The following is a 24,004-nucleotide window of genomic DNA, read 5'->3' on the forward strand; positions in this document are numbered from 1 at the left end:
CAACCACCAGATTGACTGTGTTAATCCATCTGAAGTCTGTGCCCAGTCTGTGTCCAGATTTTTTTCAAGCATTTGTTCAGCTGCGATCAGTCCACATTTCCTGACGGAGGCTAGTGGTCCGCGGCCATAACGTCGTAAGCAGACCTGCCAACCAGTACGTTTTTGGCATATTTAGTACGTTTTTGCAACTAGAATACGGCAGCAAGTTTTTTCTTTAAAATATTTTTTTTTCTTTTTTACAAAATCTTAATTTTTTGAGAAAATCATCTCTTTAATGTAATTTCAGGTAATTTTTTTTTTTTTACAACAATTTTTTTAAAACCAAGGTGAGGTATACGTACGTTTCAATGTTTTTTTTCATCTGCAAGAGCAGTGCGCATTTTAGCTTGCATGCAGCTTGAGCGCCGTGATGAGCGAGTGCGCCATGCATTTTATCATGAAATACACTTTTTTGGGAAAAAAATAATTTTTTTTTATCACAGAATAAAATTTTTCGTTCCCAGAGGTTGGGAAGTCTGCGTAAGTCTTGTTTGCTGACTTTGTGTGACAACTGATTTAGCTCTAGCCATCTTATTAGTATGATGATCAACATCTTCTGTACCATGTTTTGAGTTTTGTTTATTTTGTTTTCTTCCTGTAGGCATTGTCCAAGCAGCATGCATGTATTGAAGTCCAAGGGAATTCACATCTTATCTATGATATGGAGAGCAGAAATAAAACAAGGAGAGGCAAGGTAAGAGTGGAGCTGTGATTGATCCGATCAATCACAACTATGGACGGCCAGCAACGTCAACGTCTAAAATGCGCAAATGTTCAAAATGGTTTCTAGATATGACGTAAATTACATAAATTCAATGTTTTCTTGACAATTTGGTGTGTTCGCCTTTGTTTACAAAGGACATTTTGAAAATTTTCTGTAGAAAAAATTGACACAGATGGATATCCATAGAGTTACGATTGATTGGATCACTGGTAACTCTTTGTAAGACGGGGCCCAGACATAGAAATACATACCTGTCATGTTTCCTTGTTTAATAGAAGTATTCCTATTTTGGGGGAAAGAATAGTAAATTTAGCCTGTGTGTTCCTGTTATTGTTAAAAATGATGTGCGGCATTGATTAGAAAATCTAAGGAGTTCCTATCTCCTAGTGATTTGTTTTGATATTCACACCTTGGAGATGTGGTGAAATAGTTTTGAAGAGGGATATATTGTGTGTTTATCTAATTCATGATCATGACGATTTCTATTACATTTTGGGGTAACAATTATTCAATAAAAAGTTTTCTAAGCACTACATATTTATCTGCATTTCTGTATTGTCTTGAAAAATAAATGAAAATGTTCGTGCAGGAATATATTATAAACATAATAATTTGGATGACATAATGCGTTCAATTTGTATTCACAGATGTTTTTGAAACCGAATGTCCGGTATGAGCTGCGAGACGATGATGTCATCACCTTTGGTGATGTTAAATGTCAATATATTCTCCAATCAGAACAAGAGGTATGTTACCATGGCAATATCTCTTAGACCTCACTATCAAAAGAAACAAAATTTGTATTCTCCCTGTGCCAGAACATTAGTGTATTTTCTACAAAGTTCAGAATCTAAATCCAAAATGCCTCTCAAATCAGAAAGGACAGATTAGAGGTCATTGTCGAAAGTGGACTTGGTGGGTGTTTCATAAAGCTGTTCGTAAGTTAAGAGCGACTTTAAGAATGACTGGTGATCCTTTCTTGTGGTAAATGGTATACACCATTGGCGAGGTTTAGCGCGTAAGAAAGGTTCACCAGTCATTCTTAAAGTCACTCTTAACTTACGTAAAGCTTTTTTTATGAAACGGCCCCAGGCCAGCACATCATCTTAAGATTTGGACTGGACGAAAAAATTGCAAAAATGTTGTTTGACAAGAATCCAGGACGACACTGCTGTTTTGATTCACTGATTTTAGACAAATGCTGTTTTTGTTATGAAGGGCTTTTGACAAAAGATTCTCTGCGTTATAGAAAGCCTCTGCAAAGTGGTTGCTAAAATGCCCTAAAATTATTATTGTGCTGGCGCAATGAGAATTCAACAATTGATTTGCATTCAAGTAGAAAAATAGAGAAAATATTTGATATGGTTTCATGAAAATTCTTCAAAACATAAGTGAGTTATGAAATCTAAAAGTTTTAGATTTATGATATATGCGAGCAGCTTCCCCATATATTACACAATACAAAGCTTTGAGAAAGAATAGTGGGAAATTATTAGTCCGATGTTGGACTGGAAAGTCTTTTAATAAAGTCGGTAATCCAACCATGTTATAGAAACAAAAGAACTTCCGAGAATTCTTTACTAAAAGAAATCTTCAGATTAATCGGATATTATAGGGGAGGAATTTTTCTTTACTTTCATATCATTATTTTATAATTATGTCACTATTGTGGTCCCAGATATAGACTTTCATGTCGGTAGATCAAGTGTGACGTCAACTGGAAACAATCTTTCAGAGTCAAGAAAGAAAATGAATGTTCTTAATTTTCTTGATAGAATCCAACTAAATCAAATTTCAAGGAAATAACCAAAACAGATGGTCATTTCATGGATTGAGAGTTGCAATCTGATATTGCAGCAACTTTTGGTGAAGATTTTTTTCTCTTGTGTTGTTACCCTGCCGTACCAACCAAACCGGCTGTATATTGATAGCGTTGAATCATTTTCAAACTAAACATTATGACTCTGGTCTAATTATTGTCTTTATTATAACATGAATTTGAGCACTTGACAAGTTTATTATCATTATTACAGAGTGGATTAGAGCACTTAATAATTTGTGCTATTTGTATCCATAATTTTTTTTTTTTTGGTGCTATTTTTATCCAGGAAGATGATGATGATACAGGTTCTGATACTGATTCTGAATTGATGCTTCAACCACCGGATTCTGAAGATTTAGATCAAGATGATTACAAGAGGAAAGAGGTGAGTAGACGGTTCTAATACTGTACCCTTCCTTGAGAGCAATTCCATCAAATCTCTGCTATGTAAGCCAATCCGTTATTTTCATTTTTCTGATGGATTGCATTTTCAACTTTTTTTAACCGTCTTTTCCTTTGATCCCACAGCCGATTATTTGGAAAATGAAATGGGCCGGGATGAACAACAAAGATGCAAAATTGGGAAACTATGGAGACAGGCAAACTGAAAAAAATGACTCATTCAAGGGTGTTTCTTTAGTTTGATTTTGTGTCATATTCATAACCAAAGGTTAGGACTATGAATATCTGTGATAATTTTGAAATTATGCGGTAGGATTTTGTTAAATTGCTGTGATGGTTTCTAAGAAGTATCACGAACTAGACGTGAATAATTTCAGGTTTCTGGGTCAAGGTCAATTCAGATCAATTAATTTGGATAAAAATTTATTTATTTATATTATTTATTTTTTCATTGTTAAAAGAATATTTAATTACATAGGCCTGTATTCTGAAGTTGGGTTTAATATAAACTCTGGTTTTAAGTTGTGTTTTAACTTTGGAAAGCCAGTTGTTACATAAATCTCTAATATTAGAGGTATCAGGTAACGTATCAGCTCATTTGACTCCCAAAACATTAACTGCCTGCGAAGGATAAGTATGACAGTTGTCTTCACCATTAAAGAATTAGTAAAGAGCACAGTAAACATGAGAAGCATTCACTGTAAACAAAATTTTAAAACGTATTACTTCCAATGATTTAAACACAGAGTTAGTCCGTGGTCTAAGTTAAATCCGACTTCAGAATACGGACCATTGAAGAAAACTTATACATGTATGAGATGATGGATATTGCAAATAATACTATTCAAGTTCAAAGGTCATTTAAGGTAAAAAAATGCTTAGGATTTTCTTATCAAAGGACTTACTTTCTCTTTAAAAAAAATTATTTATCTTTCATGAATAAGTCAGCACTGCTGAGCTATGTAGAATTGCGTATTGCAGGGAAGACCGTCAGAGGCATTCTGCTCGTCCTTTTTTTCATGCGTTGGTTGTTGTTTTTCATTCTATTATTCATTCATTTGTCCTTTTTATATGTCTAAATTTCTTTCATTCATACAATTATTTGTTTAACCCTATGAAGGATGAGAATGACAATGAATCAAGCTTCAGCATAAATGATTTTATACAGCCAACACAACCGTGCATTCAAAATGGTGAGTATTGAAGAATAAGAGAACTTATGGGGATGAAGATGATGGTGATGATGATGATGATGATGGTGGTGGTGGTGGTGGTGGTGGCGGTGATGATGATGATGATGATGATGATGGTGATGATGATGATTACGGTGATGACGATGTGGTGAGAATGATTCATATCATACATAAACCTTTTGTGGGAGGATGATAGTTCATTCCACTACAGTTTTTGTCTCACCTGCGAAGCAAAGTGAGACTATAGGCGCCGTTTTTCCGACGGCGGCGGCGTCAACATCAAATCTTAACCTGAGGTTAAGTTTTTGAAATGACATCATAACTTGAAAAGTATATGGACCTAGTTCATGAAACTCGGCCATAAGGTTAATCAAGTATTACTGAACATCCTATTAGAGTTTCATGTCACATGACCAAGGTCAAAGGTCATGTAGGGTCAATGAACTTAGACCATGTTGGAGGAATCAACATCGAAATCTTAACCTGTAGTTAAGTTTTTGAAATGTCATCATAACTTAGAAAATATATGGACCTAGTTCATGAAACTTGGCCATAAGGTTAATCAAGTATCACTGAACATCCTGCATGAGTTTCACGTCACATGACCAAGGTCAAAGGTCATTTAGGATCAATGAACTTTGGCCGAATTGGGGATATCTGTTGAATTCCCATCTAACTTTGAAAGTTTATGGATCTGATTCATGAAACTTGGACATAATAGTAATCAAGCATCACTGAAAATTTTGTGCAAGTTTCAGGTCTCATGATTAAGGTCAAAGGTCATTTAGGGTCAATGAACTTTGGCCGAATTGGGTGTATCTGTTGAATTACCATCATAACTTTGAAAGTTTATTGGTCTAGTTTATTAAACTTGGACATAAGAGTAATCAAGTATCACTGAACATCCTGTTCGAGTTTCAGGTGACATGATCAAGGTCAAAGGTCATGTAAGGTCAATGAACTTTGCCCATGTTGGGGTTTTTTGTTGAATAACCATCATATCTCTGTAAGTTTATTGGTCTAGTTCATAAAAAGTGGACATAAGAGTAACCATGTATCAATGAACATCTTGTGCGAGTTAGAGTAGTATTCAAAGTCAGCACTGCTGCTACATTGAACCGCGTGATGCAGGTGAGACGGCCAGAGGCATTCCACTTGTTTGCATTATATGATATTCTTTTTCCAGTTGATTATGGGCCTCACTATTAGACTAGTTCTCTCTACTCTCCCCTCTAACATACCCCGTACAAGGCTTTGGTGCCATTTTTACAGGTCCAAAGAATCATTTGGCATTTCTTTCTGTAAACGCCCATAATAGTATACAATTAGTTGAGCGCTTCTAAAAGTGAATATATCTTTATCGGTCTTCATTGTTTTCTAACACACATATGTATATCTTCATCATTGTTTTGTAAGTCTATATTCAAATGTTTTTCTATGTCCCCTGGGCTTGAATAACCATTGCCCAAGTTTATGCTCTGTTTTAGATTACTTAAATGAGATTTTTAGGTTATCTGTTTAACCAGTCGGGCTTTATGAAACAGTTAAGCACTTTTGCTATTGATTACATCTCCCACAGGAGCTATTGATGTTATCGCAACTCAAGCTGTAGATAATATGGAAACACAAGCCGTCGACAACATGGCAACGTTAGCAGTTGACAGCCCAGAAACACAGGCTATTGATGATATGGAGACACAAGCCGTCGACAACATGGCAACGTTAGCAGTTGACAGCCCAGTAACACAGGCCATTGATGGTATGGAGACACAAGCGGTTGACAACATGGCAACATTAGCAGTCGACAGCCCGGAACCGCAGGACATTGATGGTATGGAGACTCAAGCCGTCGACAACATGGCAACGTTAGCAGTCGACAACTCGGAAACACAGGCTGTCGATGGTATGGAAACTCAAGCCGTCGACAACATGGCAACGTTAGCAGTCGACAACCTGGAAACACAATCTGTAGACGGTATGGAGACACAAGCCATTGACAACATGGCAACATTAGCTGTTGACTGCCAAGCGACTCAGGCTGTCGATGGTGTGGAGACACAGGCTGTCGATGGTATGGAGACACAAGCTGTCGACAACATGGCAACGTTAGCAGTGGACAACCTGGAAACACAGGCCATTGATTATGGTATTCACAGTGATTCTTCAGATACAGGTAAGTGGTCATATTGGAAGGGATATAATGGTAGGGGGTCCTAAAGCTGCGCGGGTCCTAAAGCTACGCACCAATCATCACGCATGCAGTTTTTATGGCAAATGCGCACTCTGTGTGTGGAACTGTGACTGCAGAGTGACGAACGATTCCTATTCAATTTTTTCTACAGAGGCTGCAGTAAATCTCTAAATGCAGAGAAAACCAACAACTCTTTGGAATTTTGGAGTTATATTCGCTTTAATTTCATTTTATACTATAATAATTTGAATATATTTTAGAAATTGAGGCACAGGAAATACTATTTTTTTGCATGATAAATCGAGTGCGTAAAATCAAGAGGTGTTTGGAAAACACGGCAGGATTTTCGTATTAGTGAGTTCTGCGATATTTTCTTCTTGGTTAATGATCTTTAGAATGTTTGTCACAAATTAGTGAAATATAATTTGTTGAAATATAAAAATTGGGACAGTTTTTGTCTCACCTGCGAAGCAAAGTGAGACTATAGGCGCCGCTTTTCCGACGGCGGCGGCGGCGTCAACATCAAATCTTAACCTGAGGTTAAGTTTTTGAAATGACATCATAACTTAGAAAGTATATGGACCTAGTTAATAAAACTTGGCCATAAGGTTAATCAAGTATTACTGAACATCCTATTAGAGTTTCATGTCACATGACCAAGGTCAAAGGTCATTTAGGGTCATTGAACTTAGACCATGTTGGAGGAATCAACATCGAAATCTTAACCTGAGGTTAAGTTTTTGAAATGTCATCATAACTTAGAAAATATATGGACCTAGTTCATGAAACTTGGACATAAGGTTAATCAAGTATCAATGAACATCCTGCATGAGTTTCACGTCACATGACCAAGGTCAAAGGTCATTTAGGGTCATTGAACTTTGGACGAATTGGGGATATCTGTTGAATTCCCATCATAACTTTGAAAGTTTATGGATCTGATTCATGAAACTTGGACATAATAGTAATCAAGCATCACTGAACATTTTGTGCAAGTTTCAGGTCACATGATCAAGGTCAAAGGTCATTTAGGGTCAATGAACTTTGGCCGAATTGGGGATATCTGTGAATTCCGATCATAACTTTGAAAGTTTATGGATCTGATTCATGAAACTTGGACATAATAGTAATCAAGCATCACTGAACATTTTGTGCAAGTTTCAGGTCTCATGAATAAGGTCAAAGGTCATTTAGGGTCAATGAACTTTGGCCAAATCGGGGGTATCTGTTGAATTACCATCATAACTTTGAAAGTTTATTGGTCTAGTTCGTTAAACTTGGACATTAGAGTAACCAAGTATCACTGAACATCCTGTGCGTGTTTCAGGTCACATGTCCAAGGTCAAAGGTCAATGAACTTTAGCCGAATTGGGTGTATCTGTTGAATTACCATCATAACTTTGAAAGTTTATGGATCTGATTCATGAAACTTGTACATAAGAGTAATCAAGTATCACTGAACATCCTGTTCCAGTTTCAGGTCACATGATCAAGGTCAAAGGTCATGTAAGGTCAATGAACTTTGGCCGTGTTGGGGTTTTTTGTTGAATAACCATCATATCTCTGTAAGTTTATTGGTCTAGTTCATAAAAAGAGGACATAAGAGTAACCATGTATCACTGAACATCTTGTGCGAGTTAGAGTAGTATGCAAAGTCAGCACTGCTGCTATATTGAACCGCGTGATGCAGGTGAGACGGCCAGAGGCATTCCACTTGTTATTGTTTGAAAACAAAGTGCGTAGCTTTAGGTCCCCCCATCATACATTTCCCATTTTCTGTCATTTTAGTGTAAATATCAAGTACATCACATCTCCACTGAATTGTAGGAGAACTGCCTTCACAAAGTAATTGAACATGCTGGTGAGAACACAGCTCATGAAGAAGAACTAGATCCTCTCAAGACCCACTTGAATTAACATATCCAACTAAACAATAGACAAACCGGAGATAGAATCTTCACTGTTGCATCCTCAATGGAATAGAACAAACTCCCTCTCACAATAAGACAATCCCAAACAGTTGAATCTTTTAAGAAGTCCCTAAATTTTTTTAGTTCTTGACACTGCCTTCACTTTTATATGTATGTCATTCTGGGGTTTTTTTTGTTAATGAATTTGAAATTGTAAAAGCTTTTGTGCCATTTGGGAAAAGTGTGTTATAAATGTTGGGTTTTATTATTATAATACGTATAGTGTTAGTCATTCTGAGATGTTCAATTATTGTTTTAGTGGCCCAAACATGGAGAAGTGTGGTGTGCAGCGCTTTGTGACCCAAGGAAAAGGTGCTTTATCAAATGACTATGGGATTGGATTGTGCTTACATTTGTCCCCTGTTTATCTTATAGATATAGATGATGATGTCCGGCAGAGTATACTAGAAGCTCCAACCCAAGCTGTAGCGCTCAACGATTCCAGACAGCAGGGTACACCTATTAAGGAATGTAAGCATCCGTCTCAAAATTTCTTGAAATTATGGAGCATAATATAATGTACATATATATCAGGCTTTGAGGAAGTATATTGTGGACTATTTATCCGAGGTTGGTCTGACAAGTACTATTTTCCCCAGAGGGGCAAAGCCCAGAGGGAAATATAGTATTGCCAGACCAAGCGAGGATTAATAATTCCCACTATGCTTTGGAAGTAAACGCCTACTATAAATCCTACTTTTGATAAATTAGAACCAAAATCTATGCGCTGAGCTTGCAGAGTCCGGTAACTTCCGTTAATTTACCTACTTTTTACTAATCCACTGCGCTCAGCGGAACATGGATTAGTGCCTGTGCTGATGCATCATGGGACTAGCCTGGGAGAGACAGCTTACTGACCAGTGCACCCGAGAGATTAGCTAAATATCCAGTTTTCTTAAATGATGACATCCGTATATTTGTATAGCGCAAAATTTATCAAGGTCTGTGCCACGCAACATCAGACTTGAAATAAATTTAGTCATGTAAGGCTATTTGAACCAATCACTATACAGGATTAATGTATGTAGGATATGCTCATGAACATCCCTGAAATATACATCAAACCCATGGCACTATATGCACTTCTTCTGGGATCTTCCTGAGATAATTCATTTCTGTTTTGTGCTTCAAAATATAGGTGTAATGCCTCAAAATATGGCTTGAGTACTTCATGAAATGATAAGTGGGGGTCGGAGGCATATGAGGGTTGATCATTGCATGGAAGTGGAGTGTTAAGAGTTTGTATGAATTTCAAATAAAGGGGAATTCTTTTTTTTTCATAATTACATCATTCATCCTGTCTTGTTGAATTTCTCATTTGCCCTTGTGAGGGCCTCCTTTATTTAAAATAACAACAACATTTTTCCTATGGCTAATTTTGTATGATTCAATTCATATGGTCATTGTTTGTGACGGCCTCGTTCCCTCTACATCCCTCTAAATTTATGTTATTTTCTTTCTATCAGGTACCCGAACCTTAGTCCTCGATTCCTCTGCAGATTCTAGTGATATAGATGACAGTCCAGTCAAACAGGTAGGAAAATTACTCATTATTGCATCTTTGTGAAAATTACATTTTTAAATTGTACTTTGACTCTGTCCATAGACTGTGTAGGGTTTCACGAAGCTCCTTTTCAAATATATCTGTAAATGTCACAAGATGGTTCATGAAATGCTCAATTGTGGAGGGGGGGTATGATCAGTTGTCATGCTAGTAACTAACTCGCAAAATTGCTTAATAGCCAATCGGATTGAAGTTTTTTAGTAGCTTATAACAGTTATCACTTTCTCATATTGAAATAATTAATTTTTTATATAGATGTTGGAGAACATTATGATAGTTTGATAAAGATTTGTGCGATCTTGGTTCTTCTTGTAGTATTGTAGATTTGCAAACACTAATTATCTCAGATGCTGTACCATTGTGATACCATAGTATATAAATAGCGATTAGGCATGAGTGCGATGGTGCGAGATTTCACATGAGGTGAAAGAAAGATGTTCTATTCAACGATGCGTTAGCCGAGTTGAAAAGACATTTCTCTCTTTCACCGAATGTGAAATTTCGCACCATTGCACGAATAAGAATATTCGCTATTTGTGTTGTACAACGCCTTGGAATCTAGCGAAAATATAAAGGAAAAAAAGATTGTTTCTATGCTGTAATCTATGAAAAGGGAGCAAAAGTATTGAAAGCAAAAAGCAAAATCCCACAAGCGCACATGATCTTGGACAGCATTGCGCATTTAGCCAGCAGGCTATACACGCATTGTCACCTTATCTGAGCTCAGTGAACTAAATCGCATTGTGACGTCACCTCCTAAAGCCGTGGAACGGTACATTTTGGATGGTACGTCTTGTGTGCAACGTTATGAATGTTTGACATTCAGCCTTCCATTTGCTCGCGTACAACAAGCTAAGTAGGCACTGTACAATGTTGTTTGTTCTGTGTCATTATAGTGTGTAGAGTAAATTAGGGTCAACAACAAAGTAACTTTCATCATTTGAGATTGGCATTTTAATACTGAAGGTAATTTAATACTGAAGTAACCATTAATTGCAAATGTATTTGTCTATTTTGGGCATTTTCATAAAGTTTATACAGCCCCCCTATTTTAAGGCCACTTTTTAAATCATTTGCCTGTTTTCCAGTTGACGTGAGTAGTTTATATTAATCTTGCTTTTGCGGTTTGTGAAATGGGGGAAATGTAGAAAAATGAGTCCCATTTGTTGAATTCAGGATTTGTGATTAATAATTTCAGGCGAGGAACGTGTATGATGATCCTACCCAAATATGTGACAGTGTAGTCTCGGATTCAGGCTCAGAGACAGACATTGAAGATCCAAGTATGATTCCTGAAACTCAAGCTGATGTCACAGGAGCAAGTGAAGTTGGTGAGTTTGAAACTCTTCAAGTTCTTCTATTACTTTGTTCATTAAAATTTTGCTTTAGTTCAGGTTCAAAATCGTATAAGAAGAGGGCCCTATGTCTGCACTATTAAAGTTTGACTTGAAATTATGAGTTTCTTTAATACGATAAAAAAATTGTAGGGTGCTTTATACAAATTACAGGTGGGCTGACTAACTAATAAAAACAAAAACAAAATCTATGTACAGGTAATCAAAGGTTTTAGTATTTGTAGTATTAGTATTATTTGAAGAGTAAAGTGAGCCACAATCAAGCAATATATATGAATTTCTCATGATAATCCGTGGCATGTCATTTTTGTCTCGCCTGCAAAGCAGAGCGAGACTAGGCGCCGCTTTTCCTACCTCGGCAGCGGTGACATCAATATCAAATGATAACCGAAGCTAAAGTTTTTGAAATGACATCATAACGTGTTTCAGGTCACACAACCAAGGTCAAAGGTCATTTAAGGTCAATGAACTTAGATTCTGTTTGGGGAATCAAAACGAAATCCTAACCAAGGATAAGTTTATTTTAATATCATAATTCTGAAAATATATGGATCTTGTTCATGAACTTGGATATAGAGTAATCAATCATCAGTGAACATCCTGTGTGAGTTTCAGGCCACATGACCAAAGTCAATGAACTTTGGTCATGTTGTTGGTATTTGTTGAATTGCCATCATAGCTTTGAAAGTTTATGGAATACGGACATAAGGTTGATCAAGTATCACTGATCGTCTTGCACAAGTCTTTGGTCACACGATCAAGGTCAAATGTCATTTAGGGTCAGTGAACATAGTATGTTATCATATGAATGGTGTTTTTTGTGAATGATTATTTTATAGTAGTTTTCAAAGTCAGCACCACTGCTATATTGAATCGCTTAATGCAGTTGAGACTGCCAGAGGCGCTTCATTTGTTAGATTAAAAAGGTTCTGTCTGTGCCCCCATTTATTTTACACACAATACACAGATTCTGAATGAGGGAGTCTGTATTTTAGGCAATATCTGTGTCAAGTTTGTGGTCATTTTTTGTTTTCTTTGAATAGAATTGCGAAGATATGCAAACGCATAGACAGCAGGCACCGTGCAGACTCTGGGCATAACACCGTAACATTTGATTTTAACACATTTATTCCTGAAATACTGATAGTATTCCTTTTATATTGTCATTGATTAGATGAGATGGCTACCATAGCGATTGATCAAGATGATGAAATCTTGAAGGATAGAAGAGAGGATAAAACGGACAGCTCAGAAGGAGACAGACTGAATGCACCACAACCACCCAGTAGTGACGATAACACCGAGTTGGACAGTGACATGGGGAATACCTCTCAAGAATATTTCTTGAATTACAGGACTAATGAAGCTCCTGGAGATGAGACGCCCTCCAATCCAGCTGACATTGAGGTACCTTCTAGAGCAGCTGACATTGAGGCTACACAACCTTATCAAGGTCACTCAGACGATGACAACACAGACGAGATGCCGTCTAAACCAAGTGACATTGAACCTACACAACCTTATCAAGGTCACCCAGATGATGACAACACAGACGAGATGCCGTCTAAACCAAGTGACATTGAACCTACACAACCTTATCAAGGTCACCCAGATGGTGACAGTGCAGATGAGACGCCTTCTAGACCAGATGACATTGAGGCTACACAGCCTTATCAAGGTCTTTTAGATGATGAAGGTACAGAGGAGCCAACACCCACTAACCAAGACAAAGTTAATGTTACCAACCTTGAGGCTACACAGCGGTATGGTGATATCAACAAGGACAAGACAACGGAAGAACCAACACCTGCATTGTCAGTCACCATGGAAATGCCATCATCTGCTACCATGGTATTTCCTTCCACTCAAGCTGATGATGCCAAAGAAAAGCAACCTGATTCATGTGATGATGATGAGACAGACCCAACCGTGCCGTATCACACTGGAGATGATGTTGCCATGGAAACAGGTGATAGTGAAATAGAAAGCACTCAGGCTTATGGAATGCAGGGTGGTAACACGGTAAGACACACAATGATGTCTTTGATGCAATTGTTTTGTCCCCATGAATCAAAATCAAAATGCTATCAGTATCAATTAATACTCTTGTCAGTAAGCATCTGAATGCAAATTTAATATTTTTAGAAATTTGATTAGGACTCTTGATATTGCTATTCCAGCATTGTGCATAATTGAATTTTATCGAGCACAAGAAGGGCAACCGTAGTATTCCCCAGGTATCAATAGGTCTTAGTGTTCATAACAGTTTGGCTTTAAACTTGACTATCACTCATACATCCGATCCATTTGTTTTTTCATAGCAAGTTCCTGATAGTCAAGATGGTGATGACGAACCCACTTCTTCCAGATTTCCAGTCTTCAAGACCCAGTCGCCTTCAAAATCCTGCCTGAAACAACCAAATACACCAGACAGAAAAGCAACAAAAGCCAGGAGAGTCATGTTTCAATCTACCGAGGATGAAGAAAGTAGCCAGGAAACCGATGGAGATACTGAGCCTTTGAAACGCAGTGTTCGGTCTAGAGGACAGGCTAAAGGTAGTAAGAGCCTTGGGGTAGATGAGGAACAGTCAACATCCAAAGGAAGTAGGAGAAGCAGTTCCAGAGTGTCGCAGAGGAAGGAAGATGAAGAGGTGAAAGAGGCTCAAAATGTTGTTTCTGGACGGAAGGGTAGAAGATCCAAAACTGTAGAAGATGCAGCCATGAAACCTGGCCAAAAGAGGAAAGCAGATGCCTTAGAACAACCATCTGCTTCCTCAGCCATGGTGAACAAAGTTGAAAGCAATACAAAGAGGGAGAAGAAACAAGGAAGGCATAAGATAGAAGATGAAATAAAGGAAGATACTGTTGATGGGGCACTGACTGTGACTGATGCTAAACCAACTAGGAAGAAGGACTTTGACGAAGAGAACCCAAGGCCTTCATCAGGCAAGGAGTCAAAGGTCAAAGATAAGAGGAAGCTATCCGATAGCAGCATCTCATCCGTTGGATCTGAAGGAAGTAAAGCGGGAAGAGCATTAAGAACTATTGTACAGATAGGGAAGAAACTCACTAGGGGTAGCAAGAGAGGGAAAAAGAGTGTTGGAGGTGGTGAGTCAACTAATGACTCTCTTCCTGTTGTGACAAAGACGCTACAGAGTACTGCAGAAGTTATTGACGATGGTGATAGTGATGATACTGCATCAATATCCTCTACTGCATCAAGCATAAGGGACTTTGAAGAAGCAAAACCCAGCACAATACCGACAAGAGGTACGAGGAGTCGGAGGAGTAAGGTTGCTGATGAACCTGATAGCCAGTCTTCATCAGGCATCAGGAGATCACAAAGGGGAGGAACTGAAAAGAAAGAAATGACTCCTCCAGAGGAGAGTAAAAAGAAAGTTGGTGGTAGAGCGAAAAAAGGAGTAGCTCCAGAAACTGTTGTTACAGAAGTAGATGGGCCATCAACACAGAGTAGTAGCAGGACGAGGAGAAGTGAAAGATCTACACAAGGAGATGAGCTAACCTCGCAGGACGATAGTCAGAAAGGTGTATCTACAAGAGGAAAGAAGAGCGAAAAGAATGAGGAGGAGGTGAAAAGTAGAAGGACTAGAAGGGGTGCTATGCAAGACGCCAAACCAGACACTCAAGAAACGAACCCTAAAGGAAATGAAAATATAAAAGCCGTAGAACTTAAGTCTGAAATGGGTAAAACAAGTAAAAGAGGCAAAACAAAAGCTCAAAGTTCTGCTGAGGGTGAGCAAAATGTCTCTGCAGATGCTTCGATTCGGGAAGATAAAGAATCTCAGGAGGCTGGCTCAAAGAGGAAGAGAAATGCCACGAGTGAAAGTCAGGAAGGTTCTACTAAAGACACAACAGAGGTAAATGTTAGGCAAAGTGGAAGGAGAAGAACATTACCTGCAAGGTTTGTTGATTCCGAAGTGAAAGGTAAAGACGGTGAAAAGAAAGCAGCATCAGAGCATGAAGTGGAAGACAAGACCAGTGCCGATGCTGGTGTGTTTGCTGTCCCCAAAGCTGTTGGAAGACCTTCCAGGAAAACGCAGAAGAAAGAACCATCGCCTTCATCTCAAGGAGAAGTAGAGTCTGAGATGGTTCAGACCAGTTCTAGAGGGAGAAGATCAACAGCAAAGGTCAAGGAGGAAGTAGCAGAAAAGGAAAAATCAGAGCAGCCGGTTAAAGAAAATACTAGAGGTAGTAGAAAAAGGGGGCAAGAAGTTCTTGCTACAAAGCCAGCTGCAGATTCGAAAGGTGAGGAGACCATGGCCACTCCTAAGCAGAGAAGAGGATTGGCCGCAGCAGTTAACACCTCTGAAGGCCCATCGAAGGTAGAGATGTCAGAAGACCTGAAAGAAGATGCCAAAGAGAGCCGAAGAAGAGGAAGACAGAAACCTACAGAGGATGCAGCAGCATCTGAGAAAATCCTGGTTACTCCCTCTTCAAGAAGGGGTCAAACTTCAGTAGCAGCGTCGCCAGCTAAGACTTCTAAAGATGCCGAAAGAGATGAACAGAGCAAAGAAGCTAAGAGCACTGAAGCGGTGAGGTTCTTGTTTATTTTGATATCGTTATATTTGTACTCTACAGAAAAGCAGTAGGCCCTAACACATTTGGAATTTACAATTGTACAAAATGTAGTTGATACATCTTAAATGGTTTCTAACAAAGTTGATTATCTCTGGTCTGGATTTGCTTTAACCTTTATTCTTCCCAAAGTATTTTACCAACTAACATTAGTGCGAGTGATATTAGACCTTTTACACTAAGCCTTAGTGTGGTCAAGCTTTTACATGTATTCTACTGATTTCATAATAATCTTAGAACCTACATATAAACAGTCACATTTTGACAGTGAATTATACTGTTTAATATATCTACCACAATTTGTTTAAAACTTATCAACAAATCATAAATAAACAAATAATAATGAATGATTGTAAATTTATCATATATCATCAAACAGTGTAATTGCAGAATGGCTATCCATATCAGAAATTTGTTTGACAGCTCTGAACAAAACTCCTAAAATAAATATTCATTGATCACTGTTTTTGTATTCACATTTGAGCAGGCCAAGATGAGAGGAAAGAGAGGTGCCACTTCTCTCACGCCCTCACCTACCTCCTCCCCATCTTCAGCAGCCAAGAGATCCAGGCAAACCGCTGTGTCATCGCCCTCTATCAGTCCTGCGAGAAGGTCTACGCAGAGACGTGTTGGTGAAAACAAACCAAAGGTCATGTTTACAGGGGTCATGGATGACTCGTGGCAGAAGGTAAGAAATCTCTAACCTGTGTTAATTTATTAGTTTTACTTCTGGCGAAAGGAGTTCAAATATCAAAGAAAATTGGAAGGCCCATCGACCAGTGGCCAGAGATAGCCAAAGGGACACTTGTTCCCATTGAAGGTTCTCCCATCACTGGTCAATGGTTTACAAACATATAAACATTAAAATCAATAAAACATACATGCTCATAGATGGTGGGTTGTGAATCAACCCCTGCACTCGCTGACTTTTTACTTTTTAAAATCTTTTTCATCTATACCAAATTTGTAATGCCCAGGTACATGTTTTCCAAAATAATACAACATTTTGTAAATGGATCATTCTTGAGGAAAGGTCACGATTCATGAAATTGATGACTGAACCGTCTTTCGGCCCATGACCCAAAGGCCTGTTTCCTCCATTATTTCTTTGAAACTGGAACTAGTATCAGATTAGAGGTTGAGGATTTCAAGGTTCATTGTCAAGAATGCTCATTATCAAGAAAAGTGTTTTCTTTCATAATTTTGTATGCAGGCTGTAACCACATTGGGAGGGGAGCTTGGTAACTCTGTAGACGACTGTACTCATCTGGTAACGGACAAAGTCCGGAGAACTGTCAAGTTCTTGTGTTCAATGGCCCGTGGTATTGTCATCGTAAAACCAACATGGCTCGATGCTTCTATGAAGGCTAAGGCATTCATCGGTGAGATTCATATGCTTTGCTGATTTTACGTAGACCCTGTCCTTTTTAAAGTGTTGTCCCAAAGAATCTTCATAAATAAACCAAATCATTTTTCCACACCAGAACTTATGTTGTTATCTTGCTAGTAAAAAATATTGCCCAAGTCAAAAGGATTTAACTGATGCAGATTTTACTGTGAGTACTAGAGATATACAAGTAGGTATTTCGTAAAGCTGTTCATGAGTTACCAATGACTTTCCATGTGACTGGGGATCCTTTTTTGTCTTGGGGAATATATCCCTAAGTATGTAGCTGCCTGGAGACCTAGGAAGATGTTCCAGTCGTGCATAAAGTCATTTGTGACCTTACGAACATCCTTATGGAATGCCCACCACCTCGGTCTATCGATGTCTAATTTTAAAAGTGAATATTTCATGCATTGATAAATGTGTTCCCTGTACAACAAAATGAATATGATTAATTGTTCAATTACACATAACTGTAAGTCAGTTGGGCAATGAATGTGTAAATTTTTTTTAATCAATTAGAAATATCAGTCATTTCTCTTAAGGATATATTCGAGGCCACATTTTTCCGGCCTTGGCCTCGGCCCGAGTCATTTGTAAAAGTCTGTGGGAGAATGATTTCTCCAGTGTTCTCTTGATTCAGAAGTATCCACCTCGGGGACATCCCTCCACTACATCCCTATGGAAACGTATATTGAATAAATTGATATCGGACAAGTTGGCTGATGTTCCCTTGCTATCTCTCAATTTCTGATAGATCCGAGTCCATACCAGCTGAAAGACAAGGCAGCCGAGAGGCAGTATAGCTTCAGTCTGAATGTGTCCCTTGACAAAGCGAAAGAAACCAAGCTCTTTGATGGATACAAACTCCATGTAACTCCTGGTGTCAAGCCCGACCCTCAGCAGATGAAGGATATCATCAGATGTGCTGGAGGAGAGGTAACAAACACTTTACCATCACTCCTAACTATGTGCCTGCGACCTGATTTTTTAATAAAAACGTAAAATTTGATGTGGAGATTGAGACATGAAACATCTTACTGTGTAAAGTTCTAAATCATTGTACAGTATTTATGTTCAATCTGCAACAAAGCTACCATCATTATTAGAATAAAAGCAAATTGAATATCTAGTCATAATGACATCATAGCAATCGGACACTTTGAAACAAATTTGGTCTTTACTGCAAAAATAAAGGTGAGCAATCATCCAATATTATCATACTTGCGGTTAATTAGAACCTCAATTTTCACTCACATTTTCAGAAAATAAGCACAATATTATTTTTTTCCCATTATCGGAGTGTGGACTAGTTGCGAGGTGTGCAGAGGCCATTGGTGGTTTTCATGGCTTCATTTAACAGCAAACAAACTGTCCAGAAGTGACAGCATTTCTTGTTTTTTATGCTTTGCAAACAGATTTCTATATGAAAACTCACTGATATCTAGCTGCTTTCAAAACTGCTACAAAACAGCAATAAATGAGAGACTTTTCAGCATTAAAACAGTCTCTTCATACTTTAAACAGAGGGAAGAAAAGGGTTAATAAACATTTAAAAAACAATGAATTGCAGAAGTTGCCTTTCTAACTTATAGGGATGCCACATTTTAGGCCATAGCAAACAAAATTTTTGTGGGTTCAAATATGCTCATTCTAGATTCCAGGGGGGTGGGGTGTCTGTGAGACCCCCCCCCCCCTTCATGGCCATATGATCCCCCACAATTGCTTGGCCTATTGAGGGATCAAAATCAGGATAATTGTAATAATAGTAATGGGCATTTATATAATATGATTTTATAATATACCAGATCCAGTCTGTAGAGTACCGGAGATTATTATAAGAACTTATAAATACCAATAACTGTTCTTGGTCTTACATTCCTCTACTTCTCTTCACAGTATGTTGCCAAGTTACCTACCAAACATATTCCCCAATTGGTAATAGTGTCATGTGATGGTGATAAATCGCTGTGGGCGGGGCCTCGTAAGGCCGGTATCCCTGTGGTCTCATCGGAGTTCATCCTAACGGGAATCCTCAGACAAGCCATCCTTCTCGACGACTATCAACTCAAATAGGGATGAATAGGATTAGCAGCATTCCATCTCGTCCAGTGAGGTTGTCTATCAGTTGTGTTAACACCAGCTAACCCTTAAAGCTGCTATCGCTCTGTACAGTGATCTACATGTATAAGCTGTTCCAAATGCACGTATTGTAGCATGTTCACACATGCATACTAAGTACATGTACCTCTGAAATAAAATCTGGCGCAGGGGGAATATGTTACTTGCACAATTGGGGTTATTGTAAGCTTGGCAGGGATTGAAAACCCAGCCATGGTACTCTGCCTTTGAGCAAGGTATTTGATCTATATGCACTGTTCTTCTACATCTTGGGATGTTAATGTTAAGCAAATGGAACTGTTGGTAATTGGAAGAGCTATGTTGTGGTTCTGACGTTGTATTCATAGATAAGTTTGACTCCCACTGCAGCTGAGCATGAATCCATCTGTTGCCACTCTGCACCCAGGTGCTAAAAGGGTACCTGGTACGTTGTGAAAGTCATTGTAGTTAGTCCAGGATTGTGTGCACCTCATTGACTGGAATACTCCCCAGGGAGTGGAGGATGTCCATTCATCTTGTGCAGGAATGTCTGAATGAATCCTTTGACTGGAGTAGTAATAACTTTGTGAATGCTAAGATACATACTGTACATTGTATGGTTTATTTATATTGCTTTATAGCTCCATTAACAACAGTTTTATACATGATTCTTTGAATTTATTTAGTCTATTCAAACACAGTGGCTCGTATTCTGAAGTCGGGTTTAACTTAAACTCAGGTTTCAAGTTGTGGTTTAAGTATGGACAGCCAATTGTTACATAATTACTAACAGTAGAGATATCATACTTTCAGCTCATTTGGCTCTCAAATTATTCATAATTGTGTAGGAAGTATAAATAGATGATTGTCTTCACCATCAATGAATCAGAAAAGAGCACGGTAAACATAAGAAACATACAACTTAATAAAAATTTCAACACTTTTGGCTTCTCATAATACCTGACTTCAGAATACGGGCCATTGTGACAAAAAAACTGGCATCAATTTGTATTCCTAGCTGATGGGATGTTATGTACAAAAATTAATTTTTCAGAGGCAGGTGACACTTTTCATGCCCTGTTGGGAAAAGCTCAAGACTGCTTGAAATTGTGGAAAATAGAGACTGCTGTGGATGAGAATTTAGAAAAAAAGTCACTTGTTTTATATCAGGCCACCCAAAAATGAAAATAAAAATGTATCTTAATAAGACTGATATTGTCACATTTTTTATAAGGATATATGCTATGATTCACATTCCAGATGGAAGGTTGTTTTTATTGTTTTTAATGTAAACAATATGAAGTGAAATCTCGGAATGCATATATGTTGTACTATCTTTCTCCTTGCGTGCCAAACACACACATCTCTTGAATGGAATATTCCTTTACATGCCACCCTGTATCTTTGTTGTATTGTCAGCTTGTTTACACCTATGTACCATTTCCTGGGTTGACAGAATCCCTTCCAGTATGGCCAAGTTACTGTAATTTGATATAACCATGTTTTATTTATAATGCAAAGAAAACATATTTCCTGACAGATGAATAGATTAGTCTTAATCTTAATGTGAATATGCAATTTCACAACTTTATACAGCATCTAATATTGCAAGACATATTTTAGTAGTATTGGTTTCAAGTCAAGGCATGAAGTTGTTTGTGTTTTCATGATTTTTTTTATTGCATAATTATTAAACTCATTTTTGGATTATTGAGAAGGTAAAATTCTCCTTTTTTACACTGTACATGTTGATAGATACAGTGTGGCAATTCCATAAAATGATCAACCTTCTTGTACATCCGACCCCCACTTATCTCAAGTTTCACTTAACTTTATGAATTGTCCAATTCCAATGAATTTACCAAGTCTGTGATGTTTCTTTGGGAACATCAAAGACTTTCATGAGAACCAGAAATCAGAGACAGAAAATTTCATGAAGGTCCCACATTTAGCGGGTCAGACGTACATATTTGAAGGAATTGCCCTATTTTCATATCAGATCAGTCTTTTATTTCTATATGTCACGCACAGTTCTTGAAGATAAATGTTGTCTTTGATATTGTTATATAATGGAGGCATGCTGTTTTGGTTGTAATGCATGTTAAGTTTCAGATTGGAAAAGAAATTACTCTGTCCTACATGTATCCCCTTTTCCATCCTTTATTATCTCCGATGTCAGGTCCGTTCACTGGGTCCAAACATTCAATCTAGTCATATTTGCAAACTTGACTATATTTAGCATTGTAGATATTTTATGAATATTCCCGCAAGTCTTTTTATGCACCAAAGAATGTAAATATTGTATAGAATACATTTTGTAAATTTGTTTTAATTCATTTGCCTTCTAGAGTACGGAAGTGTGATGTCATAAATTTTCAATTTTGCATGTCAGTGTTTTTTATACCATATTTTGGTAGAGCGTGATGAAAAACACGGTCACACAACCCGCATTTGGTGGGAATCAGTCCATGGGGGCCTTAGATATGACCTCATGAATGCATAATTAGCCCCATTGGCCCGATTCCCAACATTTTGAACCAGGCCAATAGTACATCGACTTAAATGGGGCTAATTATGTATTCATGAGGTCATTTCTGCGGCCCCCATGGTAGGGTTTTGCATCATGATCTACCAAAACATTGTATCACAATGGCTGAACTGCCAAAAGGATTATCTTGTGGCACCTTCACTTTGGTATTCTATACATGTCATATGTAGGCCTATACCATTTTATTGCAGTCATATCTCCAAACCAACGCCAATCATCTACATATTAAATCACATAGAGAATGATGGGATTGGAGTCAATTTGACCGTTATGCCTGCTTCATTATGTTGAACAGGTTATAAATAAAACAAAAAATTGCCAAAGGAACTTGATTTTGTTGAGTACTTTATTTGCATCTTAAGATTATTAGACATTTTTAAATCATACATCTTACATGTACATTAATGGTTGTCCATAAATGCATTATATTCACAAGCACATATGTATTAACCATACAGAATATCAATAGTGCAAGCCATTATAGGGTACATAGATGGCTAGTAAGAGCAATGAAGAGGAGCAATGAAGAGAAAAAAACTGCTAGCCATTTAACAAAACTGAGACCAGGGTCACGTAACACAAAGGTTAGCAATCAATCATCCACTAGATTTTAAGGATTGATTGTACACTGTAGTCGGGGCAATCAATCGTAGCAAAATGTTCTACGACTGCTAAGCTTTGTGTTACAGACCCAAGGTGCTATGCCCGTACAGTGCTCATGAAGACAAACTGTATTTTGGCAAAATCATAAATTCACCCTCAAGAGGTGAGAATTATAAGAAAAAAATATATAATCCTGCAGTCATAATCACGCGGAAACAGTAATTGAAAGCAATCACTAATTCCTTTACATTGGCAATATGCAGGATCCAAATAGATGGTATGTTTTCCAATCCAAATCTAAATTTATTTCTAAACTTTCCAAACCACCAATAATTTTGATAATTCGTCGACCAAAAAATATTGAAGAGCTGCTTATTTAAAGGGCAATGTATAACTAGCTTTGCCCATAATTAATCCTTGCCGAAGGCACATAACAATAGCAAAGTAAACAGAAAATTTACAAGTTGTGCATTATGCCTATTCTTGGGCTAAAATGACTTTTTATTCCTCAAAAAGTATTTTAAAATACATATTCAAAATCAATTCATTTCTGGTAGGGGGTTAAATCTTTCTTGAATGTATGCACCTCAACATTCAATTTGATTGTAACGACTTTGATACATATATTTTATCTACTTTTGGTAAAGTTCAAGAGAGCATCTTCAGGGTCCCGTAACACAAATGTTGGAGATTGATCGTAATCTTGATCTTTACAATTGATTGTAAATTGCGGTCAATGGAATCAATCGTAGAAAAATGTTCTGCGATCATTGCTCAGTTTTGTGTTATGGGCCCCTGGTCCTAATTTTGGTTGGAAACCACATGAGCCACCTTTGGTTTGTAAAAAAAAAAAAAACATTCAGGAAAAGGCAACAAAAACTGAAAATGAAAAAGAAATTGAAAAGAAATACAAATAGCACCATGTCCTAAAAGAAGAAGAATAGAGAGTGAGATAAAGGTTGAGAGTGAGACAGAGAGGAGAGGGAAAAGAGAGAGAGGGGGGGGGCTAATGAATTTGCAACAATGCTTGCAATTTTCACATTTCATACAAATTATACAAAAATAATAGAGGCCCGATTCCAGAAAAAAAAAACATGATATATTTACTTCCTTTTCATCCCTTAGTGCTGCTTTAAAGAGAAAGTCAATTATTTACAATAGACCAGTTCGTAGTTACTTATGGTACAATTTTGGTCAAATGACCTTTCATTTCTTTCACTATGATAGGCAGATTTCAAAGCAAGATATTTCGTAAGCATGCCTTACATAGCAGGACGAAGAAATTGAATAGACCAGGTGACTAGAATAGCACACCAATGAACACTTTATGAAGGTATTTGTTGCATTCCTACTTTGAATGCATATCATAGCATGTTGCACAATGTACTTGGCAAACTGTGAAATACCAGTCGTTCGTGGACGCATTGTTGTTTTGGGATGTAAATGAAAAACAAAATTCAAAAGAATATATGAATAATCAAGAGATCAATGCAGGTGCTTATCTCATTAG

The 24,004-nt window shown here is 37.7% G+C and overlaps 1 protein-coding gene across 4 annotated transcripts in view; it reads left to right on the forward strand.

Moving 5' to 3' along the window:
- The window catches only part of LOC121430809 (mediator of DNA damage checkpoint protein 1-like), a 26,683-nt gene extending 6,596 nt beyond the window's left edge, over positions 1-20,087 (forward strand). For all 4 annotated transcript variants that reach the window (XM_041628220.1, XM_041628218.1, XM_041628221.1 and 1 more), the window contains exons 5-18: positions 641-733; positions 1,411-1,509; positions 2,872-2,970; positions 4,108-4,180; positions 5,760-6,353; positions 8,717-8,812; positions 9,808-9,875; positions 11,104-11,236; positions 12,435-13,282; positions 13,582-15,813; positions 16,344-16,544; positions 17,070-17,238; positions 18,001-18,182; positions 19,143-20,087. In XM_041628220.1, the coding sequence (XP_041484154.1) occupies positions 641-733; positions 1,411-1,509; positions 2,872-2,970; positions 4,108-4,180; positions 5,760-6,353; positions 8,717-8,812; positions 9,808-9,875; positions 11,104-11,236; positions 12,435-13,282; positions 13,582-15,813; positions 16,344-16,544; positions 17,070-17,238; positions 18,001-18,182; positions 19,143-19,319 (5,064 nt within the window). In that variant the 3' untranslated portion in view covers positions 19,320-20,087. The remainder of the gene's footprint in view (positions 1-640; positions 734-1,410; positions 1,510-2,871; positions 2,971-4,107; positions 4,181-5,759; positions 6,354-8,716; positions 8,813-9,807; positions 9,876-11,103; positions 11,237-12,434; positions 13,283-13,581; positions 15,814-16,343; positions 16,545-17,069; positions 17,239-18,000; positions 18,183-19,142) is intronic.
- Positions 20,088-24,004: the final 3,917 nt, after the last annotated feature.

The sequence above is a fragment of the Lytechinus variegatus genome, chromosome 17, assembly GCF_018143015.1.
Source record: "Lytechinus variegatus isolate NC3 chromosome 17, Lvar_3.0, whole genome shotgun sequence".
Taxonomy (NCBI): Eukaryota; Metazoa; Echinodermata; class Echinoidea; order Temnopleuroida; family Toxopneustidae; genus Lytechinus; species Lytechinus variegatus.